We start from the raw sequence: 12,883 nt of genomic DNA, 5'->3' as shown, positions 1-12,883 counted from the left end.
TGAAAGGCCTGGCACCACTCTTCCTGCAGAGATCTCCAGTGTTCCAGCAATCTGCTCTGCAGCAGCTCTACAACTACACTGGATTTCGCTCCATGCCTGAAGCAGACACAAGGCTAACCCTCTGCTGGCAATTCAGAAATGGAAAGTTCCACTCCAAACAGCGTTTCTGAAGACAAAAGCTTCCTCTGCATCTGTCGCCCAGGGCAGATGTTTACCAGCACAGGCAGAGGTTTCTATGCCAGCACACATTGAGTCCTCTGCCTGTCCAAGGACACAAGTGGTCCAGGACCAGCTTTCCTCCCAGACAAGAGCTTGCCCATGGCAGCTGTTCCATGCTCTGAGATGGAGCTGATCTGACACAGAAGTATGGAAGTAGCAGCCCCTCCTCAGCAATGCAGACTGTCACCCTCACAAACTCACCAGGCAGCAGCACAGCACAGCCAGCTCCTCAGCCACCTGCACCCCTGACATCCTACCCCGTAAGAGCATGGCCATGTCTCCCCAAGGATCTTTGTGCACTCCCTGCCAGGCATGCAGCAGTGCCACACACGCTCTCACCTCCTCTGTTCAGCAGCAGCAGCAGCTTCTCTGTGAAAGTCTTCACGTTGGAGTGTTTGCTTATTGCAGTCATGATCACACTGTGTTCTGGAACTAAAGAAAAAACCTGTTCAGCATCTCCCTTTTTTCCTGAAGACCACGGTGATAAAAACACACAATGGGTGGCCCCTATTTCACATCAGTACTCTGGGGTGCTTTGGGGAACCACAGTCTATGAGGGCTACAAAAAGTTTCAGGCCACAGAGTGGGTGGGCAGGGAAAGAGAAGGTGAAATAAATCTGGAAACAGCACATGAAACACTTGCAACTTGGTGCTTTCTCCATATATCCGATTCATGTGTGGGTTCCCAACTTGCCAGCCAAACACTGGGAAAATACCTTGCAAAGGCTTTATGTTGTCAAACATTACCTCTGCTCACAACCCTCTGCAGCCAAGGGCTCCATTCTTTGGTACCTTCTTCCTTCCTACCAGCACTACCCTTCTGGAACTTAAGAGTTTTATGAGTTCTCTTAAGAAGGGTCCCAGGAGCATCCCAGAAAAGTTCTTCCCAGCACTCAGCACTGTGCTGTGCAAGGGCACAGGCTGAAGACTTCTAGGAACTGTCCCCTTGCCTGGTCTGGGAGTGATTTGCTGTAAAATACATTTATCCCAGCAGAGCTTTAGTGTGTGTGTGAGTGTGCACACTCAATCACAGCTCAGTGTGGCTATTTCTGTGGCCTGTAATATTTCACAGGCTGCAGAGTGTTTCAGGATCCTGAAGGCCATCAATATAATATGCATTTAGGAGAGTTTTTGAACTAATGCTGTACAACTTAACTGCATGATAGATGAATCTTGCAGACATAGGGATAAAAATTCAATCCACCAATAAGCAACGTGAACATCATTTAACATTTTCTTAGCATCAGAGAACAAGTCACTGCTCTCAGCTATGCCCCAGGTGGGCAATAATCTCCAGAAACACACTGCCTGTCATGCATTCCTGCCTAATTACAGTAGCCAGCAAGGATATGGGTAACTGTGGGAAGGGGTAATGAATGCAGGCAGCAGAGATATACTTAATCAGTTTCTGTGCACTCAACTTTCACAGGAAATTAGAAACATTTTAATGACACACAACCCAAAAGAACAGGTAAATTACTGGACACATTGTTGCGGCTTTATCTTCCCCTCTCTCCAAAAAATCAAGGATAGTGTCATGAAGTAGATCAAGGGTAAATAATTAACTAAAGACAATTGGAGCAACAGGAGACTGGGTTAAGGAATGGCCTCTCTTAGCAAGACCTGAACTACATTCCAGTCTTCCAAAAGGCTTCAAAATGTGCAGGCAGAGAGAAGGAAGACGCTCTTCCCTAAGGACCTGATCTGCTGTCTGTCCTCATGGAGTTCAGCAGGGCAGGGAGGAGAGAGAACAAGGGCAAAGAGGGGACAGCACATCCCAGGCCAATGCTGAAGGGCTTGGCCTCAACAGCTTGGCACTGGATGAGCTTCAGACAGTGTGGACAGGGAAGTAGAAGCTTTGCCAAGACTTGGAGAAGGCAGAGGACTTTTGTTGTGAGTTAGTATTGAGAAATGCCCACTGAAGCATCTTCTCTCCCAGGTCACTCATGCCTATAAATTAACCCCACTCATGCTCTGCAAGTATACCCCAACAACTCTTTTGACAGTGACAAATCCACTGAGCTGCCCAGGGTGCTGGGCAGGGGGTCTCAGACCATTTTTTCCTCTAGGGTTTTGCACTACACTTAAACACAGTGCTGTACCAGAGACTAGGAAAGCTGGTTGGTGGTTACAGCACCATCAAGACCCAGTAAGATTCTCCCTCCCCATTTTTCACACTCTCACTGCAGACCACTGAAATGCTGCCAAGGCAGAGCAGCAGCAGTTGAACCTGGAATGTGGAGATTGAAGGCCAGAAGGACGTTGACAAACAAGTCAGGCAGCTGGTCAGTGGTGTCCGAGGGCAGCCCGTCCTCAATCACATCCAGCAGGAACTGCACAAACTGAGAGTTGAGATGTTCTGCACAAGGACAAAGGGGAGTTTACAGCACAGTGAAAATAAACCAAGCAACAAGGGACCATCCAAGCCACTTTTATGCTTAAAAACCATTAGTGTCAGCCTCTGGGGAATAGTGGGCTCTTCAAGTGGACTAGACAGAGCACTGAAGCATCTTTGTGTGAAACACAGTGCAGGGGATTGCTAAAATTCAGTATTCCAAATGGCTTTTTTTTTTTTTGAGTAAACCACCAAATCCTGCTCTAGCTGTTGCAGAACCAATGCCAGCAGTGAAGGCTTCAAGGTAAGAAAAGATTGGCATTCTTGACCACAGGTTCAGTTAATCTCTTTTAAAAAAACCCTAATAACCTAGATCATTAGTAATAACCCAGTTTTCAATTCAGCTATTAGGAAAGCTCAGGAGCTCATGCAAATAAGTCTACCTGCAGGAAATAACTGCCAGGGTTACACAAGGAGAGGTAAACAGGAGGTGTAGAGGCTCATTCCAGTCTCTACTGCACCACTTTTAATCTTGCACAGGTTTACCCAGGGTTAAGGTAAAGCTGCTGACAAGATATTTATAAAAATCTCTACTGCATTTCTAGGAAAATTAAGTCCAGAATTTCCCAAATATGAAATAGCTGTGGGAAGAAGTGGGCAGGGCTTTCTGGCTGAAATGAAAGGACAGAGAATAAAACAGGGAGAATATTTGCACTTTGTAATTAACCACAATACCCTTAATCATCTCCACTTTCCCTAAGAGCCTGAACTACAGAGAGCTGCACTATCCTGCTAGAAGAGAGACCAGAAAGAGGCCACATTATGCAGCTGACAGCCTTAGTGGGTGTTTGTGTAGGGATCTGGGATCTCAGCCTCCTCAGCAGACAGTCTCCAAAGCAAGTAAGAGGTGTGTGCTTTCACACAGGCCAGAGGTAAAACAAAATGCCACTTAGTCACAGGGATGGGCAAATCCATGTTGCCTGCAGCATGGCACTCAGTTCTCCACTGCTCTAACCCAGATTTGTGCTGCTCTTTGGAAATCTGGCACCTCAGCCCTGTGCTTCAGCCAGGCTCTACTGATAAAGAACAGATCCTACTCTTGGTGGGCTTCCACTGAGCTGTCCCTGGCCTTGGCCATCAGGAGAAGTCCCTTCCCCATGTCTGCCAGCATGCCCAGACATCCCCTCACCAGCTCTGCCATGAGCACAACCACTCTTACCATAGTGGTGATATGGCAGGGGCTCCCCCATGGAGAACATCATGGCCAGCACCAGGGCAGAGTAACACATCTTCTGATGATCTGCAAGGCAAAGGTCCTGGCATTAGCTCTTCTGAGGATGTGAAACCCTTCCCCAGCTGCAGCTGGGAATCACACACTTCATACAGGCATGTAACACTCCTCATTCCTGTACTGACTGAGCAGTAAGGGTGTTTGTCCCCATTTTAGCACAGCACACGCCTTCTGTGCCGTGTGTTTCCAAAGCAATTTAAAAATAATCATAACAAGAGTCCTCTATTTTTTCCCCTCTACTTCAGAGGATCTGGGAAAACTTGAGCTGAATAATTAAAAACCTCCCCTGCACAGTCCCAGGACACATCCCATAGTTATGTAATTATTGAACCCAGAAAAAGCATCCATCTGGCCAGCTCAAAATACTGCCTGTTCCAACCAACACCACCCCCAGACAGACATGCTGCTTGTTACCATCTCTGCACTGCTCTACTTTTGCTACCTCAGCTCTGCCTGAAGGTATAAAAGGTCCCTGGGGAGAGCAGATCACTGCTCAGGCTGTGCATCTGCCCACCTCCCAGGCCACACATCTCCAGCACTGATACATCCCACAGCCTCCCAGCCCAACACAATTATTGCTGGCAGCAGCTATCTGTGAATGCTCCAAAGAACCCCTGCCAGTGTCTTTCCTGAATTTTAATTAATGGATACCTCTCAATAGATATTTTCAGAACAAAATTTTAAAAAGTCATCAAATAGGATCTGTGCCCTCATCAAATGTAGCCTCTGACCAGTTCAGCAAGTCTGAAGGCAATAGGAAAATGAGTATTATTTAGGTTACCAGATGTAGTGGCTAAATAAAGTTCAGCTACATCTGCCAGAAAGAGCCCTGGGGCACAAGGAAACTGAAGGTGTAATTATGAAAAACTGACCAAAGCTACTTTTCATCAGAGGAGAAAAAGGCCCCTTCAATCTATGGTGCTTTTCCTGGCCATACTGCTGCCCTGCACAATACACACCTGTTCAGTGCTCCCTCCAAACCCTTCAAGATATTTCACTTCTCCATGCACAAAGCCACCATCTCTAAGCCTCTGCACCCTGCAGTTGGGCGTTGACTGCACAAGCTGATGCCTTCAATGTCACCACTCACTCCTGCACTTGGCCAAAGGACCTGCAACACTTGGCAGCTCTCAGGTTTACTGTCAGCATGGGGGAAAATGCTATGGAGTCATTCCAGCCCCATGCCCCCTGGAAAGGCAGCTCTGTCAGCAAAGCCTCTCCACTCAAAGCACACTCACACTGTCACAGCTCCACATGATGCCTCACATTTCCATCAGCAAGTACTTGGAGTAAAAATAGATCATTTGCAGCTTAACCAGATACTACAGTATGAACAAGATTAAGAGTTTGTAGACCATGTGGCAGCAAAGGAAGGCTGAAAACTGCTGTTTACTCCCTGTAAACAGAGAGGGAGGATATTTAATGACTTCAATATAATTCATACTTCTTATATAAGAAGTACTCAGCTATAAGGTGACAGTAATGCCAGAGCAGACAGTAGCAGAAAAGGGATTTGACAAACTGTTCACCACATGATTTCTTCATTCTTCCCTCCATGGCTACAGGAGCTGGGTCTCAGAGGCAGGACACTGCAGTAGGGAGACACAGGGAGCTGCTGTTTTCATGTTCCTAAAAAGGCTTTCTTTTGTCAATAAAATAAAATATTTTCTCTCATCACATCAGGAGCAATGAAATAAAGTAAGAGCCAGAAGCCAGTGATAAACGCGGCAGTAGCAAATATGGAGGAACAGACTAGAGATGGGAGGGGAGGGAAGAGTGTAGTTTTATACCTCCTTGGTCCATCTGCCATTAACTGATGTCCATTCATCTTGGCTGACAGTAGTCCACATGACTAGGAGGCAAATCTTGTTGTATTTCCCTACAGATGACAAATCAAAGAATGCTGAAACCAGCCAGAAACCAGAACTTGGGGCAAATCCAGATGATCCCAGAACACTCACACTGCAAAGGCTCCACAAGTTTTTGGGAGTGTCCCAGCTGCAGCAGGACAAGACTCCAAGACTCACCATGCTGAAGAGCAGAGTAACTGTCAGTCAAAACAAAGCTTCTGGGTTTTACCTTACAGAGCAGCACCAGTTGTGTCAGAAATTAGGCAGTATCAATGCAGCTCTCCTGAAGCAGAGGGAACTGCTGACAACAGACTGAAAAGCATCACTGAAGCAGCCACGACAGGTGGGAGAGATACAGCTGTTTGCTTACCAGCCTGCATTGCTGAAAACTACTGAGATAGTGGTGAGAAACTGCAATCATGTATAATGTAAAAGCATTTCTCACAGGCCTTTGAAAACCTTGCTTCCACCTTCTAAACACAGCAGTGTGAAATGTGGGCACTGGAAGCAGACAATTGTCTGTGACTGAGGGAAGGAGAGCCTGACAGCTGACTTGCATGCAAACTGTGCTGCAACAAGGGAGAAAGTCATGACTACAGACTGGATTATCCCTGTCTGTTTTCTTTGGAATTGTTCTGGCTAACTCTGTCTTGCTGTGGCTTATTATAAGGTGTTCTAACATGGATAGATGTGCAGGCCAGCTGCAGCAGAGGGAAGGAGCTGCCCAGAAGCAATAAGACCCAAGCATCTGCAGAAGAACTGGCCAGCAGCCAACCTGCCTGCATCAGTCCCAGGGTAAAGCCCTTCTCACCAAAGGCACCCAGCATCCACAGCCAGAGCTGCTGCCCCAGCTGCTCTGCAATAACAAGCCAGGAGGGATCCAGGGATCCCCCAGAGCTGCTGCAGCCAGTTCCAGCTCCCCAGCTGTGTAGTGTTGGCACTGACTGCCCTGGCTGCAGTCACCCACAGGAGGGATTAGCTATTCCACAGCATGTCATGGATCAGCTGCTAGTCCCCAGTTTTTAGTACCAAAATAAGCTCAAGTCATTCTAGGATTCAAGGTCATGTTTTCACACAAGCTTGCCATTTGCTGGCAGCACATGAAGCAGTAAAGCACCAGCATGGCAGGAGGGAACTACTAATGCCCTGAAACACCTCTGAAGGACAGACACATTTTGGCCAAGGATGGTTACCCCCCTGCAGCCCCACTGTGAAGGCTGGGAGGAATGGATGATGCACAGATGCCATTGCACAAGTGCCTACCATAAAGCCTAGCCCAAGGAAAGCAGCACAGGATGAGAACACTGATTTGTGAGGCTCCTGTATCCACACAGTGGTCTGTCAGCAAAGGAGGAGCAGCTTTTCACCCTCCAACTGGACCACTTTACATCAAGGAGGGAAAAAATCCTCACCTTGAGATGAGGCTAGGGAAAGGGAGATGCTGCAGAGCTGCAGGCCAGCAGCTCAGAGGACACAGTAGAGCCACTCCTCACCCACTTCCACTGCCCTACTTTTAGGACCCCAAAGCAGAGCCAGGAGTTGCTGTGAGACAGGCCTGCTCCAGCCTAAGTGCTCCCTGGAGATCAGCAGAGGTGTGCAGAAGTCACAGGTCAGGGCTCAAAGCTCCACACCCACCAGGAGGCTGAATCAGCTGTGCTGTCTGGGATGACACAGCCCCAGGCAAAACACAGCATCACTGCAACCAGCAAGGAGTAAGAAGGGTGACCAGCCCACTCTGCCTGCACAAAGACAGCTCAGGAACAGGCCAGGAGACAGAACCCTCTTTGGGAAGGTGCACAGGATGCTCACTTGGGGACAGTCTTTGTGAATGAATGATGGAGGCACAATAAAGTTTTGTTTTGGCAGCACAAAATCAGGAGAAATGCTGCTGCAGGAGCACAGTCACAGTCCCATAACCAAGCAGCATTTGCTTCTTGGGCAGTAAAACCTCAGCCTGGAGAAGATGCTTCTGAGGCATAACCAGATTAAACACCAAGAGTGTGGCAAGCTCACACCACAGAATTCATAAGCAAGAGTAACAAAAGAGGAAGCACAGGAGTAATACTTGCAATCCCACAGCACCAGCCCTTTCCCCTGCCCTGAAATGCCACCTCCTCACCTCTGAAATGCCTGCACTTCAAAGCATCTAGGCAGAGACAAGTGCAAAGCCTTCTGCAACAGGCTTGATTTTCATCTCCACAGCCCTTTCCAGACACGAGATGAGCCCTGTTAATGCTGCCCAGCAGAGCCAGGTTGGCAGGGACTCATCTGAGGTGGGATGCTGGGACAGGAATGTCTATTATGCAGGTTCAAAGTGGCCATCTAGGACATTTACTCAGCTCACATACAATGGATGGGCCAGTCCCTGTTCTCTGCAGACCTGTCAACCCCTACACAGTCTCATCACCAAATTATACCACAGCTCCATGACACCCACAACAAACTAACAGACTGCAACCAGGGCAGCAAGGCTGCAAACACCAGGCTCTGCTGATTTGATCCACATGGTCACTCAGCAGCTACTCTAATTATGGGTCACAATTAGCACAAGACAATGGATTTTCAATGTCCTTTTAAGAGGAATATGCCACTGCCAGTACTGGTGGCCAACAGGTTGGCTTCAAAATGGGGAGCAAAGCTGTGACTGTCCAGGACCAGGCCTGTGTGGGGAGCTGGAAGGTAACTCCAGGGGAGTATTACTACATATTCACCTTACTCTTAGGCTTTTTCCCAGCATGTGCTTCTGGCTGCCCAGAAATAAAGGACACTGGGCTAAGCAGGAGCTCTGAGGGCACAAAGGACATCCCTGTTAGTAGCAGGGACAGGTCATCCTAACAAATGGAGGAGGGTGAAGTAGAAGGAACATGAGGGCAAAGCCTGAGTATGGAAAGCAAAGAGCTGGGAAATCCTGGGCCATGGCACTATCCTGCAGAGGACCAGGACTGCAATGCCAACAACAGCACTACCATCTCTCTTGGCACAGTGGTGGAGAGAAGGCCTTTTCCTTTAACCAGCACACACATCACTCACCACAGTGAAACACCACAAAAAATTGGGTACAGAACACTGGAAAAAACTCTTCAAGAAACTGCAGAGATCTTCCTTGAGATCTGCAAGTGTCTCTTGTCAGCATTATGAAACAAAACTGGAACAACTCAAAATGTGTTTTAAGACATCTACAAGAAGTGACACAGATCATTCATGGCATGTTCAAGAGCTGGAGGGCCTGGCACCATTGGACTGAAACATCCCTTCCTGTGCATTCCCAGTTACAGAGGTAATAACCTGAATAACTTCAGAACCAGACACCATCCCCCAGGCATGTGGAGCAGCCAGGCAATGGGGGGCCATGCTGCTGCTGCAAATCCTGTGATGGCAGCACACATGCCAGGGCTGTGGGAGCAGCAGCTCTGGCTCACCCTGTGTGTGGGTCTGCATGTCCCGGGCCAGCTCCATGGGCAGCACAGAATTCACCAGCGTGGAGATCACAGCAGCATCCAGGTTGCACATGGCTCCAAAGCACTTCAGCAGCAGCAGGCGCAGGGGCACCCTGTGTTCCTGCAAAACCAAGTGCTTACATCAAACCATGTCCTGAGGAGGGCTCACTGAGGCAGAGACACAGCTTCTAGAAGTTCCTGTTGTTGGGAAGCCACAGACCTCCCCAGGGAGACATGAACCCAGAAGGTCTAAAGGCTTTTAGCAACATTACAGAAATCACTTTACAATAATGTTCACAACTGGGCTGGCTACAGGTTGTTGGCCTGTGTGGTCAGAGGGCATGTGGCAGCCAGACCTCAGATCTGAGATCCACATCATCCACTAAATCTGGTAACACACCAACAAGCCATACCTGTCCCCAGCAAAGAGACTGAATGTGCTGGGCAGCCAGAATTCTCTGAGCATGTCAAGGTTTTGTGAACACTGCTCTCATTAAGGTTTCATGACAAGGTAACATTTGCAAGCTCTCTTCAGAAAGTTTTGGGAGATGCAAGGATTCCAGCAAAGATGATGCTCAGCCTGCACCCCCCATGCAGGAGTTCTGATGCTGAGGTAACCTGCATACTCCACCCCCAGCCAACAGCTCCAGGGTTCAGAGAACACAAGAGAGCCAAGCCCTGGCACTGGGCATGACAGCAGCCAGGACAGGACACCCGACTGCTCCTTACCTGGTCAGGCTTCCTTGGAATTGTGGTCAGAGAGGAGCAGGCAGTGAAGGTCAGCAGGCTCTGCCTGCCCAGCCTGCCTTCCTGCTCTCAGCTATGCCATAGCCCCCTGATGCTGAGATCTGGGTTCAGACACACAAGGGCTGGGTGAAAGCAAAATGCCACAAGACTTGATGTACTGTAGCTGGGGACTTGGGGACAAGATGGGGACACGTTTTCTACTCCCACAGAGTCCTACAACAGAACTTTCCAGGAAGGAGAGGGGCAAAGCAGCACTATATAAGGGTTTAGGGCAAAACTTACATTTCTTCCTCTAAACTGATTTCCTTCCCCAGTCCCAAGGCTTCTACTCATTACCTTCCTCACCAAAGTTATTTACAAATGCACAGGGGTGCATCAATTTAAAGAAGAGCAATCACAGATCTCCCCAAGGCATCCTCTGAATTCCTTCCTCTAGACAGCAGTGATGCCAATGCTGTCCCTAAATGGGCCAGTAAAAGCATCAAGCTTTACCCTTGCCAAGTGCTAGCTACTGCTTCAAAGTCTACAGCACCCTCTGCTCTTTCACACAGCTTTCATGCACAGCATTGACATAGCCAGCACTCAAAAGGGACATGCTGCAGTTTCAGTGAGACCACAGAACTGCCCTATCCAAGGGAAACATTTTAAATACATTCATTGTACCAACCCTGCTCTTCTGCACGTTCAGGGAAATCTTAAAGAGACATTTGGTGCATTCTGCCACCTTACCATCTGATAATACGCCACAAGGGACAGCACAGATTCAAACTCATTCTTCTTGCACATTTTCTTGCAAACTTCTGGGTCTGCATCTGTCTGGAAGAAGGAATTGACAGGTAACCCAGTGACACATCAAAGCAGAAGGTGCCTGTGCAGGGACCTTGAGGGAGTCCACTTGCTATCAGATCTCAGTAGCCCCAATATCTCACAAAGAAACTGAAGGCAGAGCACAGAAACAGATCAAGAACCACCACCCTTCACCATCAAGGTGGATTCTTGAGATATGCCTCTGTCATAGAGCACGTCTCGGCTGAAAATATCTAAAACACAACCCAAACAGCACCTGATTGAGAGCATCCCACAGTTACACAGGGCAGCTCCAGCACTGCTCCCATCCTGAGAAGGACATCTCCTCCCATCCCTAAGTTAGGGGGAAATGGTTGCACAAAATCCCACTCAGCCTTGCCCTGCAGGCCCACAGCAAGGCAGCACAGGCTGTATGCAGAGTGACAAAGACCCTGGCATTTATTACAGCAAATGTACCTGTTTTTTCCAGAACTGGAGAGGACTATACAATAGTGCCAGAGCAAACCCCTAACACAGACCATGTCACTGCACTGAGGGCAGCTCCCCAATCATCCCTGGACACAGATGGCCTTGTACATACTGGTGAGAATGCTGGGACAGTAATCCCACTGCTGCTCACCATGGGCATGTTCCTCTCCGGTATGCAGAGATAAGTGAGATGATTTATACTTTCTCACAAAAACAGCTTTAAAGCTCACTTTCAAGGCAACCAAAGAATGTTCTTTGCATTTGATGAGCTTAACCCCACAGGTACCTCCCAGCAATGGAGGATATCTTGAGGGGATGATGTTTTAAATGGGCTCAGGAGTGCAACAACCCTCACCAGAGACTTCCAGGTTTTCTGTGGCAGGTTGAGTATTTTGGAGGTGAGGGTTTATATCCCCTTGTGATAGCTCAATACCAAAACTACCATGAACAGCTCAGTAATGCTTTTCAGAACAGCTCTGTAAGGTGGAATGGAGAGTAAAGGCAGATCAGAGGCACTGCAGAGCCCACAGAGAAGGGCAGGGCTTACTGACACTAAAAGATGCACAAGAGACCTGTGTCCCCAAAACAGCCGATCCAGTGGCAACACAGGGGTGAAGGAGGTCAAAGAAAAGGAGCTTCACCAGCACTGTCTGCTCTGGTCTGCCTGTGAAGAGAGGGATTTACTCACCAGGATGCGAAGCAGCTCCTCCAGGTAGCAGCAGATGACATTCTCATCCTCGTAGAGGGCCCAGCTGCGCTGCTGAGCATCGTCCTTGTGCCTGGCCAGATCGGCAAAGATCACCTCCAGCCGCTGCTCGTCGTGGCAGATCTGGCCCGAGGGCAACCCCGCACTCAGGTTCTGCACGACAGCAAAACCCCTGGTTAGTGGGGCCCTGACAGCTGGCTCTTGTTTGGGTGCCTGTTCCCTGCAATCTTGTCTCACAACTGGCAGCTGACCTCATTCAGTCAAGAGCTGGCAGTATAAAACCAGGAAGTTTATGACACATGTTATTTCAGATCTCATACTTTTGGAGCCTCTACCCTCCGTGGATTTTGGAAATCATCCTGAGAATAGGAAAAGCCAAACCAGCCCAGTATGGGCCAGGACCACTGCCAGGCAGCAGCTAAGCACCCCCAGAGAAACAGACATGTCTTGGACAGGAGACCACCACACTGCACAGCTGCCTTGAGGCAGGAGAAGTTCCCTCTGCTGCCCACTCCCTCCAGCCTGAAAGGGACAGATCTGCCTTGAATTCTTAGCTCTTGGCACTTGTATGGTGCTCTCCATGCCAGCTGCTCTAGGCTGGATCCTCTGCAGCAAGAACAGGAACCAACTCATCATGGGCTGCTTTGGTTTTGCTTCATTCTGAACAGCAGAGCTCCACTGTTCACCACAGCTCTGAAGTGTGTGGCCACCCAGCAAACCTTACTGCACACAATCCATTCTCCAACTGCTGTCAACTGCATCCCCAACACTTCCACCTCACACACAACCCTTGCCATGAAGGTCTCACTCTTCAGTTGCCTTTCCTATGCTCCTCCTCTCCTTCAAGAAAGAGGGGAGTGGTGAGGGTGCATTTAACCCACCTGAACAGCCGCTGTGCTCTGGGATTTAGGATAAGCCTCTAGGACCTAAGTATATCACATGAATCACTTGGTTTCCTGAAAGCAAGGCAAGAAGGGGGGTTCAGTACATGGAACTGAGCTGATCACAGGTGAGGTGCCCAGG

The 12,883-nt window shown here is 48.7% G+C and overlaps 1 protein-coding gene across 1 annotated transcript in view; it reads right to left on the bottom strand.

The window, feature by feature from the left end:
• NCKIPSD (NCK interacting protein with SH3 domain) overlaps positions 1 to 12,883 on the bottom strand; it is a 51,409-nt gene that overhangs the window by 4,809 nt on the left and 33,717 nt on the right. The window contains exons 6-11 of the mRNA XM_058812885.1: positions 11,843 to 12,013; positions 10,609 to 10,695; positions 9,115 to 9,253; positions 3,774 to 3,854; positions 2,450 to 2,578; positions 559 to 651 (exon numbers count right to left, since the gene is read on the bottom strand). Of these exons, the coding sequence (XP_058668868.1) occupies positions 559 to 651; positions 2,450 to 2,578; positions 3,774 to 3,854; positions 9,115 to 9,253; positions 10,609 to 10,695; positions 11,843 to 12,013 (700 nt within the window). The remainder of the gene's footprint in view (positions 1 to 558; positions 652 to 2,449; positions 2,579 to 3,773; positions 3,855 to 9,114; positions 9,254 to 10,608; positions 10,696 to 11,842; positions 12,014 to 12,883) is intronic.

This window comes from Ammospiza caudacuta, chromosome 12, assembly GCF_027887145.1.
Source record: "Ammospiza caudacuta isolate bAmmCau1 chromosome 12, bAmmCau1.pri, whole genome shotgun sequence".
NCBI classification, from domain to species: domain Eukaryota; kingdom Metazoa; phylum Chordata; class Aves; order Passeriformes; family Passerellidae; genus Ammospiza; species Ammospiza caudacuta.
Note: the sequence above shows the minus strand (reverse complement) of the source record. Positions and strands in the feature narration are given on the sequence as shown.